At 44.4% G+C, this 20601-nt stretch overlaps 1 protein-coding gene across 1 annotated transcript in view; it reads right to left on the bottom strand.

Annotated features, from left to right (window-relative positions):
- Positions 1 to 2219: 2219 nt before the first annotated feature.
- LOC102036883 (formin-like protein 19) overlaps positions 2220 to 20601 on the bottom strand; it is a 21156-nt gene continuing 2774 nt past the window's right edge. Inside the window, exons 4-14 of the mRNA XM_005423636.2 lie at positions 16194 to 16605; positions 15535 to 15697; positions 13329 to 13440; positions 9661 to 9751; positions 9033 to 9119; positions 7257 to 7409; positions 6220 to 6349; positions 6051 to 6083; positions 4648 to 4751; positions 3882 to 3965; positions 2220 to 3276 (exon numbers count right to left, since the gene is read on the bottom strand). Of these exons, the coding sequence (XP_005423693.2) occupies positions 3172 to 3276; positions 3882 to 3965; positions 4648 to 4751; positions 6051 to 6083; positions 6220 to 6349; positions 7257 to 7409; positions 9033 to 9119; positions 9661 to 9751; positions 13329 to 13440; positions 15535 to 15697; positions 16194 to 16605 (1474 nt within the window). The 3' untranslated portion in view covers positions 2220 to 3171. The remainder of the gene's footprint in view (positions 3277 to 3881; positions 3966 to 4647; positions 4752 to 6050; positions 6084 to 6219; positions 6350 to 7256; positions 7410 to 9032; positions 9120 to 9660; positions 9752 to 13328; positions 13441 to 15534; positions 15698 to 16193; positions 16606 to 20601) is intronic.

The raw sequence follows: 20601 nt of genomic DNA, 5'->3' as shown, positions 1-20601 counted from the left end.
CTGCCAGAAATGAGCATTTGAAGGAAACAAGCCATGGAAAGAAATCTCCTTTTGCTCCTGGAGCCAGCGGCTGCGACACTGCTGAGCTGTCAGCAGAGGAAACTCAGTGCAGGTTTGACCCACAGCTCCACACAGGCAAACACTGAGACTGATTTCAGTGGCCAGAACTTCTTATAGCACCTTCACTAGAACTCCATATTCCAGAATGTGCCAAAAATCAGCTCTGTGGGGAAAAACTATGTAAAATGTAAAAAAGCATTTAAAGATGTAAAAATACTGCAGCTCTGGCAGGTCAGATTGCTCCTCAAGTAATATTTTCCACAAAGAGCAGCATCCCCCAAAGCTTTTATGACTTTTGCAGGACAAAACCATCACCTGCTGAGGAGGGATTCCCAGGACATTTTCCACAGGGAGACTTGGAGCTCGTCTACAACATCCCAAATAAATGTTGAGGTGTAAAAAGCATTATTCTCTATGCCACTAAGGCACAATAACACAATTTTAAAAAGCTGAAAAATCCCAGCCTTATGCTAAATAAGTTAAGAAATAAAGAAAGAGGCAGGGAGCAAGGTCTAGTTATTTTTTACATATAAATCAGGATGTCTCAAGCTCCCAGGCACTGAAGGAGCAGCTTATTTAGGAAAATGGAATCAGCTCTCACTCCATAGGAAAGCTTTGTGCTCTCTGAAGGGGATAGAACTTCATGCCAAGAAGGTACTTTTCTAAAATTTTAATTAATTTTTTTTTTAATTAATGCTCCAGGATGTTCACACAAAGGCACAGATATCGACCACTGGGCAGGATATATTTTTAATTGGCAGAGGCCTTGCCAGCTGAGCCATAAAACAAGTACAAGCTGTTAAACAGAATAATGGAGAAGAAAGACTTGGGGAAAAAAGTAATGAGAAAAAAAAAGAAAAGGAAAAAATCTTTAGCTGAAAGTGAGTTAACAGGATTTTGGAGCTGAAAAAGCATGAAATTTGTCATGAGCATCACGACTGCTGCTCGGGGATGCAGGGATCCTGATGCCATGGAAATGGCACTGGGATCCAGGATTGTCTGACATGAGTGCCATGTAGATGAAGGGAATTCAGGTTGTGGAGCTGCAATCACACACATCAGAAGCTGCCAGTGGTGCTCACAGGGCTGCACATGCCCTGGGCAGGCACTGTGGGATGGGGCTGCAAGGAATTAAAAGGGAATTGGATTTTCCTCTCCCAGGCAGAAATGAGGGGTGGAAGCTGCAGATCCTGTAGGTATCACTGCTCTGATGCTGACCCGAGGCAAACACATTAATCTTTGTGTAAAATTAAACACCTGGATCGCTCCTGCAAATGTTTTGATGTAAAACAAGTCTCAGGGGTGCCAGTTTTGGTTCTGTTTCATTCCTTTTGCCTCTGAGGAGAGTGACTGGGAGCACAGCCCCAACGGGGCTGTTGGGAAGCCCAAATGTGACATTTTTCATGGAAAAAAATCTTCCATCCCCACCTTCCAGCAGTGCCCAAGTGTCCCTGCAGTGCTGGTGGTCACCCTTAGCCCTGGAATTCTCCGTGCAGGGGCAGCCAGGCTCTGTCCCTGAGCTCCTGGGTCCCACCTGGAGCAGCAGAGGTGATGCTGGAGGTGGAGAAGGGTTCAATCCCAGCTCAGAGAGGGTTCAATCCCAGCTCAGAGAGGGTTAAATCCCAGCTCAGAGAAGGGTTCAATCCCAGCTCAGAGAGGGTTAAATCCCAGCTCAGAGAGGGTTCAATCCCAGCTCAGAGAGGGTTCAATCCCAGCTCAGAGAGGGTTAAATCCCAGCTCAGAGAGGGTTCAATCCCAGCTCAGAGAGGGTTCAATCCCAGCTCAGAGAGGGTTCAATCCCAGCTCAGAGAGGGTTAAATCCCAGCTCATAGAAGGGTTCCATTCCAGCTCAGAGAAAGGTTCAATCCCAGCTCAGAGAGGGTTCAATCCCAGCTCAGAGAAGGGTGAAATCCCAGCTCAGAGAAGGGTGAAATCCCAGCTCAGAGAAGGGTGAAATCCCAGCTCAGAGAGGGTTCAATCCCAGCTCAGAGAGGGTTCAATCCCAGCTCAGAGAGGGTTCAATCCCAGCTCAGAGGGGTCTCTGAGGGCTGAGGCCACCTGAACCTTTCAGGGTTTCAGCCCCAGCTCCTCTCAGTGCTCAGGGCAGGGAGAGTGCTCAGCATTTCCATCAAAGCCCAAACACTGGGCAGAAAGACCCAAAATAAATCACATAACTTTCCTAAAATAAATAATTTTCACTTTTCTCTCAGCCCACACTGCTTCCAAACCTGAGAGGGGAAATGCCACATTTTATCAATGCCCTTTTACAACAGTTTTCTGCTTTTAATGTTAAACACACAATTTTGTCTTTGCATCTCTAGGCCTCTTCTCCTCCCACTCCTTGAGCTCCAGATAATTATTCTAATTAAAAACATGTAAAAGCCAACAAAAACAACAGAAACACTTCCTCTTTTGAAAACCATGGATAATCCCATATCCATTCCTTAGATGCTTCATGACAGTTTTTTATTTTGCTGCTCTGACATTCTTCTCTTCCTGCAATGCAAATCTTCTATATTGATTAATTTCTGTAGCATTTGTGGCAAACTTATGACATTTGCCATAAAAAGTGCTGTTTTTTCATCCTGCTTAGTGGGGACAAGGCAAAATAAAACACTCAGCCAGATACTTTCTTCATGACATAGCAGGTTTGCAATGTTTTCATAGCAAAATAAACAAGACTTTGTTTAAATATTCTCCTCTGTGGGTAACAGCTCCCCATTTCATTATAAAATGTGTGAAGTATTCTTTAGAAATTAGATCACCGTACAGAATAATGAAAATAATAATTAAAACTGGGTCAGAAGCTGGGGTATTCAAAGGAAAAGACTGAAAAGAGAAATTGTAAAAGGTCAAAAGTGGGTTTTTTTCAATATATGGGAATCTCAAGGTACAAAAGCACAAAATTGAGAGGCTCCTCAGTGATCTGGGATGTTACAAGTTAAATACCACATAAAATTACACATCTGAAATGGAATGTCTCTCAAAACCAAGGTGTTGTGCTGCACGGGCGAGATTGGCAAGGTGCTGCTTATCAGTAAAGAAAAAAAACGATTAAAAATTAACAATCCTGGGCTCCTCCTTCCCTCCCCGCCCATGGAATGTGTGTTCTCACGGTGTGAGCTCAGCACACGCCTTCCTGAACTCACAGATGAAGGAGCAGATCCACCCAAAGAGCTCCTGGGAGTCCAGGTCTGCGGGCTCCCCAAACCTCACCTGCAAGTGGAAATAAAAATATTTAACTTCAGCACACCTGGGTGATCCAAGGCAGGAGCTTAAGGGAATTCAAAGGGCAGGGAAAAGTGAAATACGTCCATTATTGTTAATATAAAGAAGAGGAATAAAAGGTAAAAGAAGAAGGGGAAGAGGAGGAAGAAGCAAACTTTGAGCTGTCTGAAATCTCCAGGGAACTGAGACCCGAAATATCCCAAATAGAAGTGATCTAAGGAGCTGTCACTGAATCACCTCAGTAACCTGGGTAATCTCTCTGGCTGGACCACAAAGCTGCAGCTGAAGAGGAGAAAATTCAGCAAATCCTGAAGTTTTCTGGCTCTGCAGCTTGGTAGATGAATCCATTCATTAAAGACAATGTGTACAAAATGTCCCAAATCCAGGACCAGGATATTGTTCCAGTTTCAGAGGTTATCACTGCACTTCTGTCCCTTTCCTTAAGATCTCTGACCACTGTTAAATATGGGATTTTCTTACTTTTCCTACAGCCAGTGTAAATATAAGGCAAGTGGGAATTTCTTGCACTCCTCTCCCCTCCTTTCTTCCCTTTTAAAATAGAAATGTAGCTTTATTTTCAATATGATATGTACCAGTACGTTGCTATAAAGCTTCTTCATTTCCTCACATCTTTTTGACAGCTGGGAGAGATCCCCTTCATATTTCTGAATTAAATCCTGTAATAAAATAAAACGTCTTAATTTGCTGTAGGAGCATAGGATTAAAGCAGGAATTAAACAGCAGCGAAAACAAAATCATTCAGGGTGAAATTTTCATGTCATAAAAATTTCACATTTCACAAAAGAGGAGCACACACATTCCCTTGCAGGAATTAAGACATCAAAGACAAAAAAAAAAAAAAGAAACATTAACATTAGAGAATTTTAAGTGTATTATAAAATGACAAAACCTAAATCCATTCAAAGTGGCAGAGCCAGAGAGGCATCACAAGGTCCTGATTTCCAGAATATTTGGCTTTTTTGCCTGTGCAGCAAACACTTCCAGTTCCAGGTGCTTAAGGGGCAGAAAGAGGGCTTTAGAAACAAGCCTGGAAATAAAATTTCTTCATTTTGCCTTGTTTGTTACACCCACATTTTAGATATTTTTTTTTTTAATTCTGAAAAGCATTTAAAATTATGCTAAAATATTGGGTTAAACTCCAGAGTGCCTGGGAAGGGAAAACAGGAGGTGCAAAAACCCTGCAAACCCTTCCCACACTGCAGATCACAGCACGAGACCCCCTCAGAAGGGAATACAAAGCCACTTTCCCTCAAATTCTCCTCATTCCCAGGTGTCAGCACCAACTCCCAGGTTACTCCTCCCTTACTCCAGCCCACAAGGAGGTTGTGGTGGATTTACCTTCAGCTCCTTGCAGAACTGGGACTCCTGGGGTGTTGCCTTGCTTGCTTTGGGTTTGAGGAGCCTCCTGCACTGGATAAGGTTCTCCAGCTCTTTCCTTAAAACTGACAAAAGGAACAGAAAATGAGGAATTTCGCCAGCAGGAAGAGGTGTCCAAAGGGCTGCAATTGTCTCATTTAGGAAAATAAAGGAGAATGTGGGTCTACAATATTTATCTAGGAGCATTAAGTTCCTGGTGGGAGGTAGAGCTCCTGAAAGAGGAATTTTCTCAGGGAAAAAATGTGATCACATCCCTGCAAGCGCAGGATAATGGAGAGGTTGGGAGCGTGGTACTGCAGCAGCCACAAACCTGCCCTTCCCCAGGCTGGGCACTGGGATCAGCCATGGAGACAACACCCTGGAGTGGAGGGTGGATTGGAATTTTTGGAGCAGGATAAAACACACTGAAGGAGCCTCGAGCTGCTCCCAGGGCCCCAAAGGGGCTCAAGGGTTTGCAAAACCAAAGGTGAGAGTGAGCATCATTCAGATCTCTTACCAAAGGCTGAAATTGGCACTGTTGGTCTGGAGTTATGGCCAACACCCATGTCACACCTCCAAAACACAGATTTTGACAGATTTCAACAGAATAAACATCATTTCCACCCACTGACACTCTGCTGTCAGCTCTCAAAGGGGTCAGTGTAAAACCCACTGAGCTCACAGCCCATGGGACTGTTCCATGGGGAGATGGAAATCCATCCTATGAAATCCATCCTACAAAATCCATCCTACAAAATCCATCTTACAAGATTCATCCTACAGAATCCATCCTACAAAATCCGTCCTACAAAATCCGTCCTACAAAATCCGTCCTACAAAATCCATCCTACAAAATCCGTCCTACAAAATCCATCTGACAAGATTCATCCGACAGAATCCATCCTACAAAATCCACCCCACAAAATCCATCTTCCATTTGAACAACCTTGTCCTGCCCCTCCTGTTGACTTCACTGGAGCCCTTTTCAGAGCAGGAATCCAGTTTGTTTCCAGAAAGTTCTTGAACTCCAGGAAGTTCCTCCTGCTGCATTCCCACTCCCATCTCCCAGGGACTCTCCCAGCCATCCCTGTGATGGAGCACTTGTACCACTTAACTTCTGTATTTTATGATAAACTCTCTTTACCGTGGCCAGTACATTTTTTTTACATTTCTAAACCACCTGGACACACTTCAATATTTCTTTTCTTTTTTTAATTCCTCACAGTAACATGGCAGGTTAAGCATCTCCATGGCAACACTTTCACCTCAATGTTTTGAACCTTTAACTCTCTTTACAAACTACAGAGGCGCAGTGAAAACCTGTTCCAAATGACTGCACAGTGCATGAAAATCTGCCTCTGAATGTAGAAACCACATTTACATACCATCAACTTCAGCACTGAGGCCCTTCATGGATGCTGCAAAGGAAGAGAGAGGGGGAAAAACATATAATGCCATTTATAATGATAATATCATTTATACAGTGAGAAGGACAGAAGCTGAAGGAATTAATTTTTTATTTGTTGATTATTTTTCCCCCTCCCCTCCTCTCACCATCAGGAACAGCTTCAAACTCTGTCAGCTCCTGGGGGAAGGTGGCCAGCTCGGGCTGGTGTGAGAGGATCTGCTCCACCAGGGCGTGCAGAAGGGTGAAGGTCCTGTCCCTGCCCCTCAGCAGGGAGAGCTGCAACAGAGCACAGCAACAGCACACCCTCAAAAATAAATAAAACACGGAAAAGGAGCAGCAGAGATGCCAGGTACATTTGGCAAGAATAGAAAACAACAGAATTAAACCTCTCCTTTTCATGTTGCTGTTTCACACACACTCCTGGCTCATGCCTGGTGTCTAACCAGGGCCTGCAGCTCACACAGTCGTCACACACATCTTTTATGAAAAATCCTTTCCTTAGGAGTTTTCCTCCTGAGAAGCTGAGAGGAACAAAGTGTAAACATTGATTATCTGCTGCTGTGGAATGCAACAGGTGCATCTGTGATTGGTCTCATGTGGTTGTTTCTAATTAATGGCCAATCACAGTCCAGCTGTCCAGACTATCTGGTCAGTCACAAGATTTTATTATCATTCTTTTTCTATTCTTAGCCAGCCTTCTGATGAAATCCTTTCTTCTATTCTTTTAGTATAGTTTTAATATAATATACATCATAAAATAATAAATCAGCCTTCTGAAACATGGAGTCAGATCCTCGTCCCTTCCCTCACCCTGGGACCCCTGTGAGCACGGTCACACACAATTCCTCATGCCAGGGGATTTTAATACCAGGGCAGGCAGCATTCTGATGCTCTGCCTCATTGGAGGCACAGCGTGTTCAGCAGCACCAAGGCAGAGCTGCTGCCTGCAGTGGGGACACAGCTGGTGATCACAGGCACCAGAGAATTCAGGGATCAGCAGCAGCCTGGAACCAAGGGCAGGTGGTGAAATGTGAGCTCCTCATTAGGAATTATTGCCTCTCTCCACACTGAAAATGATTACATTTATTATTTAGTAGCATTAATATGCTAACAAATATTGGCATATTAATGCTGGCAAACCTCAGGACAGGATGGCTTCAATTACAAGGAGATATCTACTCACTTTGGCCAGAGAGGACAGTCGGAATCCTTTGGCCACCTCTTTCCCAGCTTTTTCATTCAGGTGGTTCCCCATGGCTAAAATGTACTCCAAGACAGCCACAAACTTTGGGCTGGACTGCAGCTGCTTGCTTGCTTGGATGTTCTGGGCGATCAGCTGGAACACACAGAGCTCCCTCAGACAGGCTGAAAATGGGGATAAACCCGCGGGGTCTGTCCCTCCCTGTGCCACCCCTCCCTGTCCCAGTCCCTCAGGGATTTTCTGCAGGGCCAAGCTCCCCAGGACAAAGCTGGGCTGGCACAGCCACCCCAAAAGGAGTCACATCCTTTCTGGCTGCCAAGCCAGCCCTGCCAGAACGACTGCAGCCTCCTGTGCACAAAAAGGGTTTTGCCCAAATCTCAGGGGTCAGGGGAAGCAGAGTCTGGAGCTCCATCCTTCACCTCCCTCCTTTCCATTTGCACCAGCTCAATGCTCTTATCAGAATTCTTAGCACAGTTTCCCTGCAAGGAAGAATAATAATTTCCTGTACTCAAACTCAATATAATTCAGTTTTCCCGGGGAAAAGCCACCTCCCTTCTAGGGATTTAAGCACAGAAGGGGATTTTGTTTTGAGTTAAAAAATCTGTATTTTTTTAGCACCGCACCTCATTTCATCAGCCACCAACACAGAAATTCAAAAACAGGGAGAGGATGAAGCACTTGGGTGCACTGAGAGCTGTTGTTAAAGCATTTATAGCCCAGCTCAGGGCCAGAGGGTGCTGAAAGCCAAAATTCACATCGTCCCTCAGGATTTCAGGTGTATATTCTGTGGTTTAAAAATACGTGCTAGCATGCATAAGAACACACTTAGGCACTAATTAGCTCTTCAGTGAACATTAAATATCCATCAAAGCAAACAGTGCGTGGAATAACTTCCAAATATTCAATATTGGGCTTCAGAGGAGGACAGCAAAGGTGCAGCTGCAGCAGGCAGGGTCAGGAATGTCTGCACCTCCCCTGTGCTTTCCATCTGCTCCTCTCCTGGGCTCCCCTCGCTGTTACTGTGCTTTCAATCACAGCCAGACAGAGGATAACCACTTGGTCTCACAGAAATTCCACATTTTGTTTTCGTTCCCGTGCAGAACGAGGGCAAAACCTCTGAAACATTTTGGTGGCGTGGAAATGCTTGTTGTGAATCAAAGCATGGACAAAACCTGGCAGGTAAGGCAGGGTTTGGAAGAGCAGGATCCAGTCATGAGAGTGGCACTTGTTTGTTTGCATTCCCCACCCTTGGGTCATCCTGGGGAAAGGCAGAGAGGGACTTGAGCTTTGGCTCCCAAAAATTCCAGTCCAGGGCTGTGATCCTTAGGGGGAGCAGCTCCTTCAGCCTTCAGGAAATAATAAATCTCTTGGAGATTTGTCAAATGAACTTCCTCCTTGCCTTAGACTGATTCTTTCAGCTCATGGGGCCAGAACCTCCCCACGAAGGGAATTGAATTCTAATGGTGAAATTCACTTCTGGCTTATCCAAAGAGGGTGGAAAGTTTAAAAACTCCAAATAAAATGTTGAAGATATTTTCCTGTTCTTTTCTCTCTCTTTTGTGGAAGTCTATTCTACTGCCACACCCATTGTCCTGAACCTTAGTGGAATAAGGACAATATCAAACACACAAATGGAAAAAAAAAACCAAAAATAAACCTCCCAAACTACAGAGCCTTGAAATCTGCACTGAGGCGATTTGGGCCTCTCTTATCAAGCTGCCAGGATCACAGACACTCCAGGAGGGCTCCTGTACTCACAGGCTCCAGGTCTCTGATGCTCTCAGGGAGCTCACGGATGCTGAGCAGCAGATCCAGCCTCTGGCCCAGCTGGGGGATTTTACACATCTGCACAGAATTGAGCAGAACCAGCATAAAAACTCACATTCACACCAAAACATTATTTACCGAGCAATTCAGCTGTGCCATTGTTTGCCTAATTTCTGGGCTCATTTATTCATTTTATTCTGTGGATACACTCTGGCACAAACCTGCAGATTCACTGTATGCTCCTGGGCAGACATGATTAAAATCAATTGCAATCCTTTCTTGTGAGCAAAAATGGTTGAACACCTATAATTCTTATATGTATATAATATATATATATAATATATATATAATTATGTCTTCTAGATTTTGGGAATCTAGATCTAGGTCAGGATAAATACTCTGTAGGAAGAGGAGGGAGTGTGACTTGGAGACACAAAGGGATCCATAGCTCTCTTTTTGTTATTTCCCTGTCCCAAGTCTTCATCAGAATAATCCTCTTATACTGATTCTGGGTGAGATTGTAAATTGAAGTTCTAAACAACAGCTTCTTGCAGTGGTTTTAGCTTGGAGAGTGTCCTAAAAATAGGATGTGGTGTCTTTTAATATTGGAACTCCTCACCTCTAACATGAACTGGTCAACCACGTGCAGCTCTGAGCAAGGCCCCTTGAAGGACAGGTACCTTTCTGCATCTTTGGGTGTGGGCAAATATCTGTAAAGAGAACATTAAAATCAGGGCTCCTCTTCATTCTGTATTCTGATGAAATAATTCTGCCATTCCTTGCCCTGGAATTCCCTGCATTTTGTGAGGTTTCTGTGTTTCACATTTACTGCTTGTCCTTTGGAGGGATTTGAACCAACTGGGAGAGGGGAAGCAAAAGTGATCTGCAGATACTTCTGGATACCTGGAAATTATTCCATGTAGATAAAGCTTGAAAACAGCCAGAATGTCCACCTGCAGATATTCAGAGAATTTAGAATGACAGAATAGTTTTCCAAAGGTAAAACCATGAGAGAGAGGAGTTCAGGCCCTGATTTCCAAAGAGGTTGGATCCTTTCTTATCTCGGTTATCAAAGAATCACAGAATATCCTGGGCTGGAAGGACCAACAAGGATCATCTCTGTTAATTCATAATCACAGAATATTCTGGGCTGGAGGGACCCACAAGAATCATCTCTGTCATCACAGAACCACAGAATATCCTGGGCTGGAAGGACCCACAAGGATCATCCTGTCCCTCCTGGCTCAGACACCCCAACAATCCAAACCTGGTGGGTTTCTCTTCTTTACTTTGATTTTTACAGGGTTTTTTACTTGCTGAAACAGTGACAGCACAAAGCACAGACCCACAGCTTCCTCACGAGGGCACAGAATATCCTCCAGGGGCACAGATTTCGAGAATATTGATGTTTTCAGATATGCCTCCACTTGGAAAAACAAGCACAGCAGCACAGCTGCCTTCCTTTGGAGATCTGCCTGCCTGTCTGAGCCACCACTGGGGGAATTCACAGCATTTCTTCAGAAAAACCAACCCCATGTCACAGCTCACATGTGAGCAGTGTAAAGAAGCTGAAATAAGCATTCAGGTCTCCTCTCTTTTCTTTCTCTTAAAACAAGCTTCTAAATTTGCAGCAAGAGTGATTAAACATTCATGGGCAGAGCTATACGTTTCCAGTAAAAGTCAGGGAATTTATGCAAAGATGGAAAAAAGCAAATATTTTAGCACATTATGCACAAGACAAACACCAAGATTCATTTTACTGTTGTCAATAATTAATATGACATTTCAATTGTAAAATTGCTGGGGTTTGAATTAACTCTAGTTTGCAGCAGATGAAAATGTAATCCTTTCAGCCCACTTTACCATCAAGGAAAAAAATGAATTTTCATGCAAAAATAAGTTAGCTGTTAGCAAATGAAAGGGTGTTTACTCATCATTAAAAATAGTTTGAGCTTTTAAGCAAATTCATAGAACATATTTTAAAAGGTGACAGCAAACATCTTCATTTAATCAGAAGTCTGATACCCCATAAAATTCTTTAGCTGCATTATGCATAGAAAATGGAAATAACAGATTATCTGGAAGGTTTAAAGCTTAAAGCATTAAACAATGGGAGCCATGAGAAAGGAGGCACAAAACCACGTGAGTGCATTCCATAAATATCTTTGTACATGAATGCAGCTCTAATGGAATTTGCACAATGAAAAAGATTCCCATTTCTCTGAAAAAAAAAGTTAAGTTTAGAGAGACATGGAGTGCTTTGCTGGTAAGACACGAGGATAAAGAATCATCCAGAGATGGAGAGGTTTCTCTATCAAATTCATTCCTGAAGTTGTCGATGATATCCCACCACTTCCACTGGATGCATGAGCAGGACACTCTGCCTTGAAAATAGAATTTTTGCTTTGACTTTAAGTATTTTTCACTCTCCAGTAGTAGGATTTCAACATGTTTAAGTATTTTTCACTCTCCTGATGCCTCAGGTTTGAGTTTTTGTATTTTTCACATTCTGTGCTGCTTTAGTGTGTGGGTCTGAGCTTCACATCATGGGATGGTGAGCTCTGTGCACAGAGCAGGGAGACAAAACAATTCCTGCTCCAGCTGGGCACCAAGGACAAATGACCCAAATCTCAGCCCAGGAGCACAAACCCCGTGGGCTGGAGAGAGAAAAACAAGCAGGGTGGGACTGCAGGGGCTAAAGCTGGAATGGGACAATGAACAGCAAGGTGCAAATGGAGCAGAACTGATCCCAGGGACAGACCCCGTGCCCGGCCGTGCATGTTGGGGCCATTTTGGTTCATCTTGGGTGCAGCCCTGGCTGGGCTCTGGTGCTGCCCAAGGTGGGTCCATGGAGGAGATCCTTGGAATAAATCCCTGCTTTATTCTGTAGCTCGGTCCAGTCTCTGTTCTAGCTCAGCCTCTCAAGGCATCCCTCCAATAAAAGGATTTCGACATCTTTAAGTATTTTTCACTCTCCAGTGGTAGGACTTTGACACTGTGCTCTGGCTCAGACACCCTGACAGGTACAATTTGCACTGAGATCAATTTTCCAGCCCTGGACTGTCCTGTTTGGGCTCCTGTCCTGCCCACAGGTTCCCACATAACTGGAGGCCACAGTTCCCCAAGGTGGAATTTGCCCTGGGACACCAGAATGGAGTGGGAGCTCTCCAGAAGTGCTGAGTGCCCTCCTCGTGTTGTGCCAAGCCCACCACAGAGCCTGGTACCAGGGGAACCTGCAGGGGTGATGCTCCAGGAGAATTCCTGCCTGCTCCTGCCATTCTCCACTGCCTTGGGAATCCAAGACCTCATTTTGAGACGAATCTCAGCTTTACACTCAAAACTCTTGGGGTGGAAAAAAAATTCAGTTTCCTTTCAGTGCAAGATTTGCACATGGGTTCATCGATTTTGGCAGTAAATAACAATCCCAGGGACAGAAGCCTTGAAGCCAGACAGCATGGTTTGAATCCTTGAAATTATACAGCACAGAGCAAAACAACAATCGATATCCCTCACACATTCCACTGCTGGGAATATTCCCTCAGCATTATTGCCATCAAAGAAAGACTTCAAGGAAAAAAAATATGATATTTCAAGCTTCATTGCCATCATTATTATTATTATTGCCTGATGGCAAAGAGCCCAGAGGCCATAAATCAGTGATGCCACAGCAATTTCAGCAGCCTGGAGATCCTGGACTGAGCCTGCAGTGCCAGGGCTGAATCCTGAGTGTGATAATTCACTTGTGGGGAATTTTGGAAGGAATTTGAGGTGGGATTTTGAGTTGATTTTTGATGATGCTGTTTATTTTTCTTATTTTCTACACGAGTAGGAAGGGTGAGTTCAGCTCACACCGTTAAGGCATGGCTCAGGAGGTCACAAGACACTTAGTTACAAGGAGTTTCACACCAAGCTTCTGCATGTAAAAATGCTTATTAAAATGGCCCAAGTATCACATGGGGACTGGGATGGAACAGATCCCACTCCAGGATTCCACTTCTTTCCTTTCTTTCTACATCTCAAACTATCCAAAAAGATAAATTCCTGTGAATTTCACACACCAATAGTTTGCTCACACTGAAATCTGTCCAGTTACAGAAATCTCCACTCTGCACTAAGCCCCAAATCCCTGCCACTCAGACACACAAATATTCCCAAAATCCCATCATCCCACAAACCTCTTGTCTGCCTTCCTCCTCTCCCAACCAACTTTCCAAACTTCCCTTCAGTTGCAGAAGATTCTGCCTTCTCCAAAAGGCCCCAAACCCAAACAATTTCCCCCAAAATTACCTTCTCAGTGCTGTAATCTGCTCATCTGTGAGCCCCCCACTCTCCTCGTGGATGATGAAGAGTTTGTCCTTCAGCTCACTGGGTTTTACACGGAAACTTTTAAGGAAAATGTCTGGAGGAAAAGGATTCTGGGATTACTTGGAAGGAAGTGCTCAAGGGAAGGGAAATCACCAAAGTATCTCATCTATGCTTAGCAGAATTATAAAAGAAAGCAGAAACAAAAACCAACCAGAATAAAAAATATTTAGCAGCTGCTATCATAAGGCAAAATCTGAGTCTTCATATTTTCTTTAAATTTACAGAGCAGCCATCAAGGAAAAACAAATCTGAGGATGATTTTCTTGTCTCTTACTGATACCTGCTCCCTGTGTGGCAGAAATTTCTTTTTTCAACAATAATCCACTAGAGAACTTAATTTTAATTTCTATTTTCTCCTACACTGGCCTTGAATTTAGTGTGGAGATCTCTCAGAACTCTCATTTTCCTCTGGTGTTCCACTCAAAACCTCCAGAATTTTGAACCTACTGGCATTTTGGAGCGTCATCTTTTTTAAATTCATTAATTTAAGGACTGTGGTTTGCAGCACTTGCAGGAAGATTAATCAGAATTCTCAGGATCAAATTAACTTTTGATCTGAGTACTGTCCATTATAATAAGGATATGCCAAAACTCTCACTGATGAGGATAAGATTAAGAAAGGGATGTAGCACATCTCTGTGAAAAACGCTGTGAGAGGAACAGGATCAAAAGGAGGAATTGTGCTATTTGCAAAGCAAAAGAAAGACATTTCCTCAAAGAAACTGCAATAATTTAGTAGATAAAAGTGCTATTACAAGATTCTTTTATCTGCAACAGCACTTTGCCATCACTCTTCCTTTTAACCCTTCAAATTCTTAGCCAAGGGATGCAATAATTCTGAGTTATCTCCATTTACATGTCCCAATTAAAACTTTACACGCTCTCCAAAATACATTTTTTCTTATTCATATTCATCAAGATGAAATCATTAAAACTTCAGAATTGACTGCCCCAAATTCTTTACACATGCAACCATCTTAAAGCATCTCTAGGTTATAGAAATTTGTTGGAAAGGCATCTTTGTAGCAGAAAGCAGAGTGCACTTAGAAGAACAATTATTGCTGCTCCTTTAACATCCACCACTTCTCATCAAGGGAATAAAAGAGCTTCACAATATTTTGTTAGGGAGAGCAGGGCTGGCTGTTGAGCTGCTTCATTAGCTCTGAAAGGCTGTTCCAGGTCAGGCTTTGGGTGGAATCACACCTGAAGTAGGAGAGCAAAGGGTTGTGCTCAGGAACAGGATCCTGAGCCAGGGAAATGCCAAGAATTCCTGCCTGGAGCTGCCCCAAAGGCTCCTCACCCCAGCCCACCCCCCTGCATGGGATCCTTGAGCCCACTGCAGCTCAGCACTGCAGGTTCTGCCTCCCAGCCTGCTCCTGGGGACTTTGCAGCCCATTAAATGGGAAAAGCCTTTGCAGTCAGAGGCTTAAACTGACCTCACAGGTGTTGAGGATGAATTTACACATCTGCCCCAAGACAGCAGCATCACAGCCTGTCGCAGACATCTTTTATGAAAAATCCTTTCCTTAGGATTTTTCCTCCTAAGAAGCTGCGAGGCCTCAGGAACAAAAATGTAAACACTGGTTATCTGCTGCTGTGGAATGCAACAGGTGGATCTCTGATTAGCTTATGTTGGATGTTTGTAATTAATGGCCAATCAAAGCTCAACTGGCTCGGACAGAGAGCCGAGCCACAAACTTTTGTTATCATTCTTTGCTATTCTATTCTTAGCTAGCCTTCTGATGAAAACCTTTTCTTCTATTCTTTTAGTATAGTTTTAATGTAATATCTATCATAAAATAATAAATCAGCCTTCTGAAACATGGAGTCAGATCCTCCTCTCATCCCTCATCCTCAGACCCCTGTGAACACGGTCACACCAGCTCAGTGGCACAGCCAGGTTTGGATAAAAAATCAGCTTGGGGGTTTATCTCTACAGCAAAGGCCACTTTGGAGCAGCTGAGCCCTGGAGTCTGGTTCTACAAAGAGAGAAGCACTGAATTAAAAGAGGATTTCCACCCAGCCTTGATCACTGCCTGTGAGTGGCAGAAAGCACAAACAGCACACGCAGGCAGAGCTCAGCCCAGGCTCCCAGAGAGGAGCTCACAGCCCCTGTGGATCCACTCACTGAAGTTGTGTGCAACTTTTCTGTCCAGCAGGATGTGCTGATTCACTGGAGGCTCGGTGCCCGAAGGCACTGCTGTGTCCTGGATCTGGAACTGCTCACACAGCCTGCACACATCTATTTTCCTCTTGCACGGGTCACACGATCCCCAGACAGATTTTTGAATCTAAAAATACAGGAGGGACACAGGGTAAACAGAAAGCCAGGAGAACAGAGGCCCTTTGTTCCAGGCAAACACAGAGAGGGGCATCCAGGTCATTTTGTGGCACAGCTGCATTCCTGTAACTCCCATAAATATTGTCACATGGGTACAATATTTAGGTTTTTTCTCTTTAACAGCTGCCTGTCGCTATAGGACATGACAGAACACAAGCACACACCGTTGTTCTCAAGGTGAAGAAGAAAAAGGAAGTTTATTTTCTGACTCTAACATTTATAGATTTCCAAAAGTGACAGTGGATTGGAGGGTGACAGTGCCACCTCTCCAATGACACTGGACAAACCAACAGCCCATCGAATTTCTCCTCCTCCATAAAGGAATGCAAAACAATGAGTTATTTACAGAAAGTGTGTGAGAAAGTTCACCACAAGAATGTCAACATCAGAAGGCTTAGAAAATCTTAAAAACCCAGGGTGACAGCTGCCCTCGGTTTCATCCTCACCTTGTCCCAAGGAACGAGATCCCAGTGAAAGGCTTTGGTTCTCTTGGCTGCTGGAGGGACACTGCAGGGCTGTGGCAGGGCAGGTGGGGCTGGTGGCACCTGAGCCCTGCCCAGGGCAGGTGGCAGAGCTGCTGCTGGGGCTGCCTGCCCCTCCGCAGGCTCGGCAGGGTTCCTCAGGCTGCTCCTTGCAGAACCCCCTCCACAGCGGGCAGTCTCCTCTCGCTGCTCGCTCAGAGGCGCCACACACTCCTCATAGTCAGCTTCGGGGGAGCTGCGTCCCGCAGAGCCCTGCAGGGGCAGGGGGGCAGCGCTGCCGGGCTGGCAGTGCCTCCCCAGCAGGGACAGCCACTCCCTGCGCAGCCTGCCCGCAGCCTCGGGGCTGCTGCTCTGCACGCTCAGCGGGACCCGCAGCCTGAAAGGGAAAAAAGTCATCCGGAAACAGCAGCAAGAGTGAACAGCATCCTGCCCAGCACAGGGAAATCCGGGTGATTCTGGTGGCCTCATTCCTCCAGAGCTGTTCTTTTACTCTGGGCCATCCTCTGCTGCCTGAGCTTGTGTGCAGCGCCTCTGTAGAGTATTCAAAGCAATCCCATGGCGGGGAGGAATGATGAGGAGGATGCCATTGGTATCAGAAATCTAATTAATTACTTTATTATACTATATTATTCTATATTATACGACACTACATCTAAACTGAAGCTGAACAAGCACTCAACTCCTCTGAACAGAATCTTGTGGCTGTCTGCTGACCCACAGTCTGGACATGTGCTTGGCCCTGACAGGCCAAGGAAACAAAACCCCATCACTTTGGGTGAACAACCTCCATATTGCATTTTACTTTGGCACAAACACAGGAGCAGTAATATATACCAAATAATATATTTTATATACATATATATATATATGTGTTACCAAATATGAGATAAAAATTATACTATATTATTCTATATTATACTACACTACATCTAAACTGAATCTGCACAAGCACTCAACCAGATCTCATGACTGTCTCCTGACCCACAGGACACAGCTGGCAGAGATTGCTCAAAGAAGCAAAACCCCATCACTCTGGGTAAACAATCTCCATATTGCATTCTACTTTGGCACAAACACAGGCGCAGCAAATGAAATAAAAATTGCTTTTTCTTTCTCTGAAGCTCCTTACTGCTATTCCCAGCAAACATCCTTGGGAAGTGGTGCCCTGCTTTTGTCTGTGGAGAGCCCTGCAGGCACAGCTCTGCTTTAGCAGCCTGTTTCCAGCAGCTGTACTCACAGGTAGTGGCGGTCCCTGGTGTGCAGGGAGAAGGAGCTGCAGGCGCTGTCCCTGCTGAGCCCCAGGCTCCCAGCTGCCAGGGCAATGGTGGCTGCAGGGCTCTTGTCCCCCAGGCTGTACAGGGTCAGCTCTCCTTCCCGCAGCTCTGCCAGGCACCTGAGGGACAAGGGATGGACACACAGCTCATTGGTGTCTTCTCTGCACAGCCTGGCCCTTGTTAAAGCACCTTCCAATGCCAATAAATCCCCACGTTTTTACAGCACCCTCCATGGAACAGTCACAAATATCAACAGCAGAGCATAAAATCTTTGAGATGTTCTTATCTGAGAGTTTCTTGCTTTCATCTGACACCCAAATAAAGTGTGACATAAAATCTGAACTGCCTGCCGTGCCCACCAGTGAGAGCTAAAATTACATCTGACCATCGATTCAGAATGACCCAAGTCCTGTTAATTTTTCAGCCATGCTCTGTCCCTCCTTCTCCATTTACACCTCTTGTTTATTTGGGGTAGTGGATCTTTGGGACTCTGAGCTTTTAAAGGAATCCACCTGTGACTGAGCAGTGCATAAAACTCCAGGGTTTGTGTATCTTCCAGGTTTTACACCACCAGGCTATAAACAAATCACCAAATTTAGTTCCCCATCATCCAGCCCAATATCCCTCTCCTGGAAATCCTGTTACTGCATGGCAGCTCATCCTGGACCCCCTCATTCCCAGGAAGGAATGGGTTAAAATATTCTGCTCTTGAGGGCTTCCAGCACAAGTGACTCTGCCAAAATTTGGGGAAAAGCTCTTTAAATTATAATTAATCCTGGAGGAAATGGCCTGAGCATACAGAGCTCCCATTCCAGCAGAACGCTGTGCTTCAGCCTCTCCTCTGGAATTCTGCCTTGCTCTTTTTAACAAAGAGTTTGGGTTTTACTGTGGGTTTATTCTTATTTAACATTTTGCCTTTTCCTTTTGCTGGAGGGTTTTTCTTTATCATTCGGTCAGTTCTACAAAACTCTCCCGCCACTCTCTCTTCAAGGTGTGGCTGGTTGATTAAGGTGTTTTGTGAAGAATTTAAGTAAGTTTAGCTGCTCCAGAACAAATTAAACGTAATATAAAAATTGCATCAATTCCCATACAAGCAGTCAAAGTGATAAGAATTGTTTAATGGAGCTGGCAGTGCTATTGATCTCTTCTTTCTTCCAGCAGGGACTTATGGTTTAATCGGATCTCCAGGTGCTCCCACCATCACTTACTTTACCAAAAAAAAAAAAAGGAGGAAGAGAGAGGATTAACATCAAGAAGAAAACAAAAAGGGGTTTGAGGATAAATAGAAATCAATTTTTGTTTGTTAACAAACCTGTTCAGTGTTGCAAGGTAACAAATCCTGGACACACTCGAGGATAATGTTTACAACACATACAGTGGCAGCCTTTTAAAAGCAATTAAAATAATTTTCTGTGAAGTGTGAAGTCTTTTGAGATAATTATCCTGTGCAGATAATTACAATGTGAATTTTTTTTCATTAGCTAGACAGAACTTTTTTTTCCTCTCTCTCCTTTGATGGTTTAAGAAATTTCCAGGTGTTTTAGGAGCTGTCTCAGGTTTGTTGGCAGAATGGGGAGCAAACCATGGAAAACCACTGGGTTACTGAGAGTGGAGGGAAAAGTCAAGGGAGAAACAAAGTCCCAGCATCAAATGTATTCTGAGCGCCATCACCTTTAGAGATTTGTACTGCCAGTGCTCTCAGCAGGCTCCAGATCACAACTTTGGTTTTTTGGGTACCACTACTGCCCTGACAGCTCATTGCAGTGCTTCCCTCATGCAGACTGGACATCTACCTTTACACTTTAGAAAAACAACTAAATAATAAAGTTATTATCAGCACATTCAAATCTAAATGCATCTATCAGAAGTTTTAAGGAAATCCATAGCTCATACTTCACCCATTCAGTGGAGGTTAAGGTGTTCTGTTGTAAATCCAGCAGCCCCTCGTGGATCACATCACATTCTGCAGCTCTCCCAGGCCAGGACTCCACTGGTCTCTTGTAAGAATTGCTCTGTATAACTCTGCTCAGCAGGTAGATTATCTAGATAATAAGTGGCAGCAGAGAAAAAAATATTTTCCACGTTAATTCCCTTGAATAAGACATCAATAGTTGGATTTTACAAGTACAAAGCCACAGTCAAATGGGTAAAATAAATCAACATAAAATAACCCAGGTCTTTCTGTGATGCAAAACTCCTTAACTGCAATTTGGTTTTATGGCCACAATTCTAAACCTTAGGAGAATATAATTCTACTCTGAAGGGGTTACTGTAAACCAGAACTTTTTAATTCACATACAAAGCAGTCCAGGATAAAATTTCTGTTCAGCTCAGTTCAAGTCCAAGCAGCACTCGATTGATTCAGCTGAAAATCTCAGACAATGCTCAAAGATGAACCACTGGGTCTTTTCTCAGCATGAGGACAATCCTCATTCATCCTCAAAATGGGGCATTTTGTGAAAAACCTTATAGAGAGAACAAAAAGTGCTTGGAAAGCTCCAGTGAGGACTCAGCTGAGCACATCACCAGCTCTGTTTGCCTGTTTTAACTCTCCAGAGCAGTTCCAGCCTTGCTGTGGCTGCAGAGCTGCCCCCTCTGTCCCAGCTCACCTGGGGCTGGCTCTGCAGCTCCTCTGACCTGCGCCAGAGCCCCGAGGCCAGGCTGCACCCCGAGCCCAGCCTGCACCCCGAGCCCAGCCTGCCTTTGCTCCCTGTACCAGCAGAACAAACCCACCCTCCTGCCCTGCCTCTGTTCCCCAGCCCAGCAGACCAAACCCCCCCTCCTGCCCTGCCTGGAGCACACAAAGTGACCCCCATGGCAGGGAGGAGTGATGAGGAGGACTCCATTGGTATCAGAAGGCTAATTAATTACTTTACTATACTATATTTTATTACACTACATCTAAACTGAGTCTGAACAAGCACTCAGCTCCTCTGAACAGAATCTTGTGGTTCCTGTGATCTCCTGACCAACAGTCTGGACAAATGCTTGGCCCTGATAGGTCAAGGAAAAAAAACCCATCACTTGGGGTAAACAATCTCCATATTGCATTCTACTTTGGCACAAACACAGGTGCAGCAATATGTACCAAATATATA

This window comes from Geospiza fortis, unplaced genomic scaffold (genome assembly GCF_000277835.1).
Source record: "Geospiza fortis unplaced genomic scaffold, GeoFor_1.0 scaffold361, whole genome shotgun sequence".
NCBI classification, from domain to species: Eukaryota; Metazoa; Chordata; class Aves; order Passeriformes; family Thraupidae; genus Geospiza; species Geospiza fortis.
Note: the sequence above shows the minus strand (reverse complement) of the source record. Positions and strands in the feature narration are given on the sequence as shown.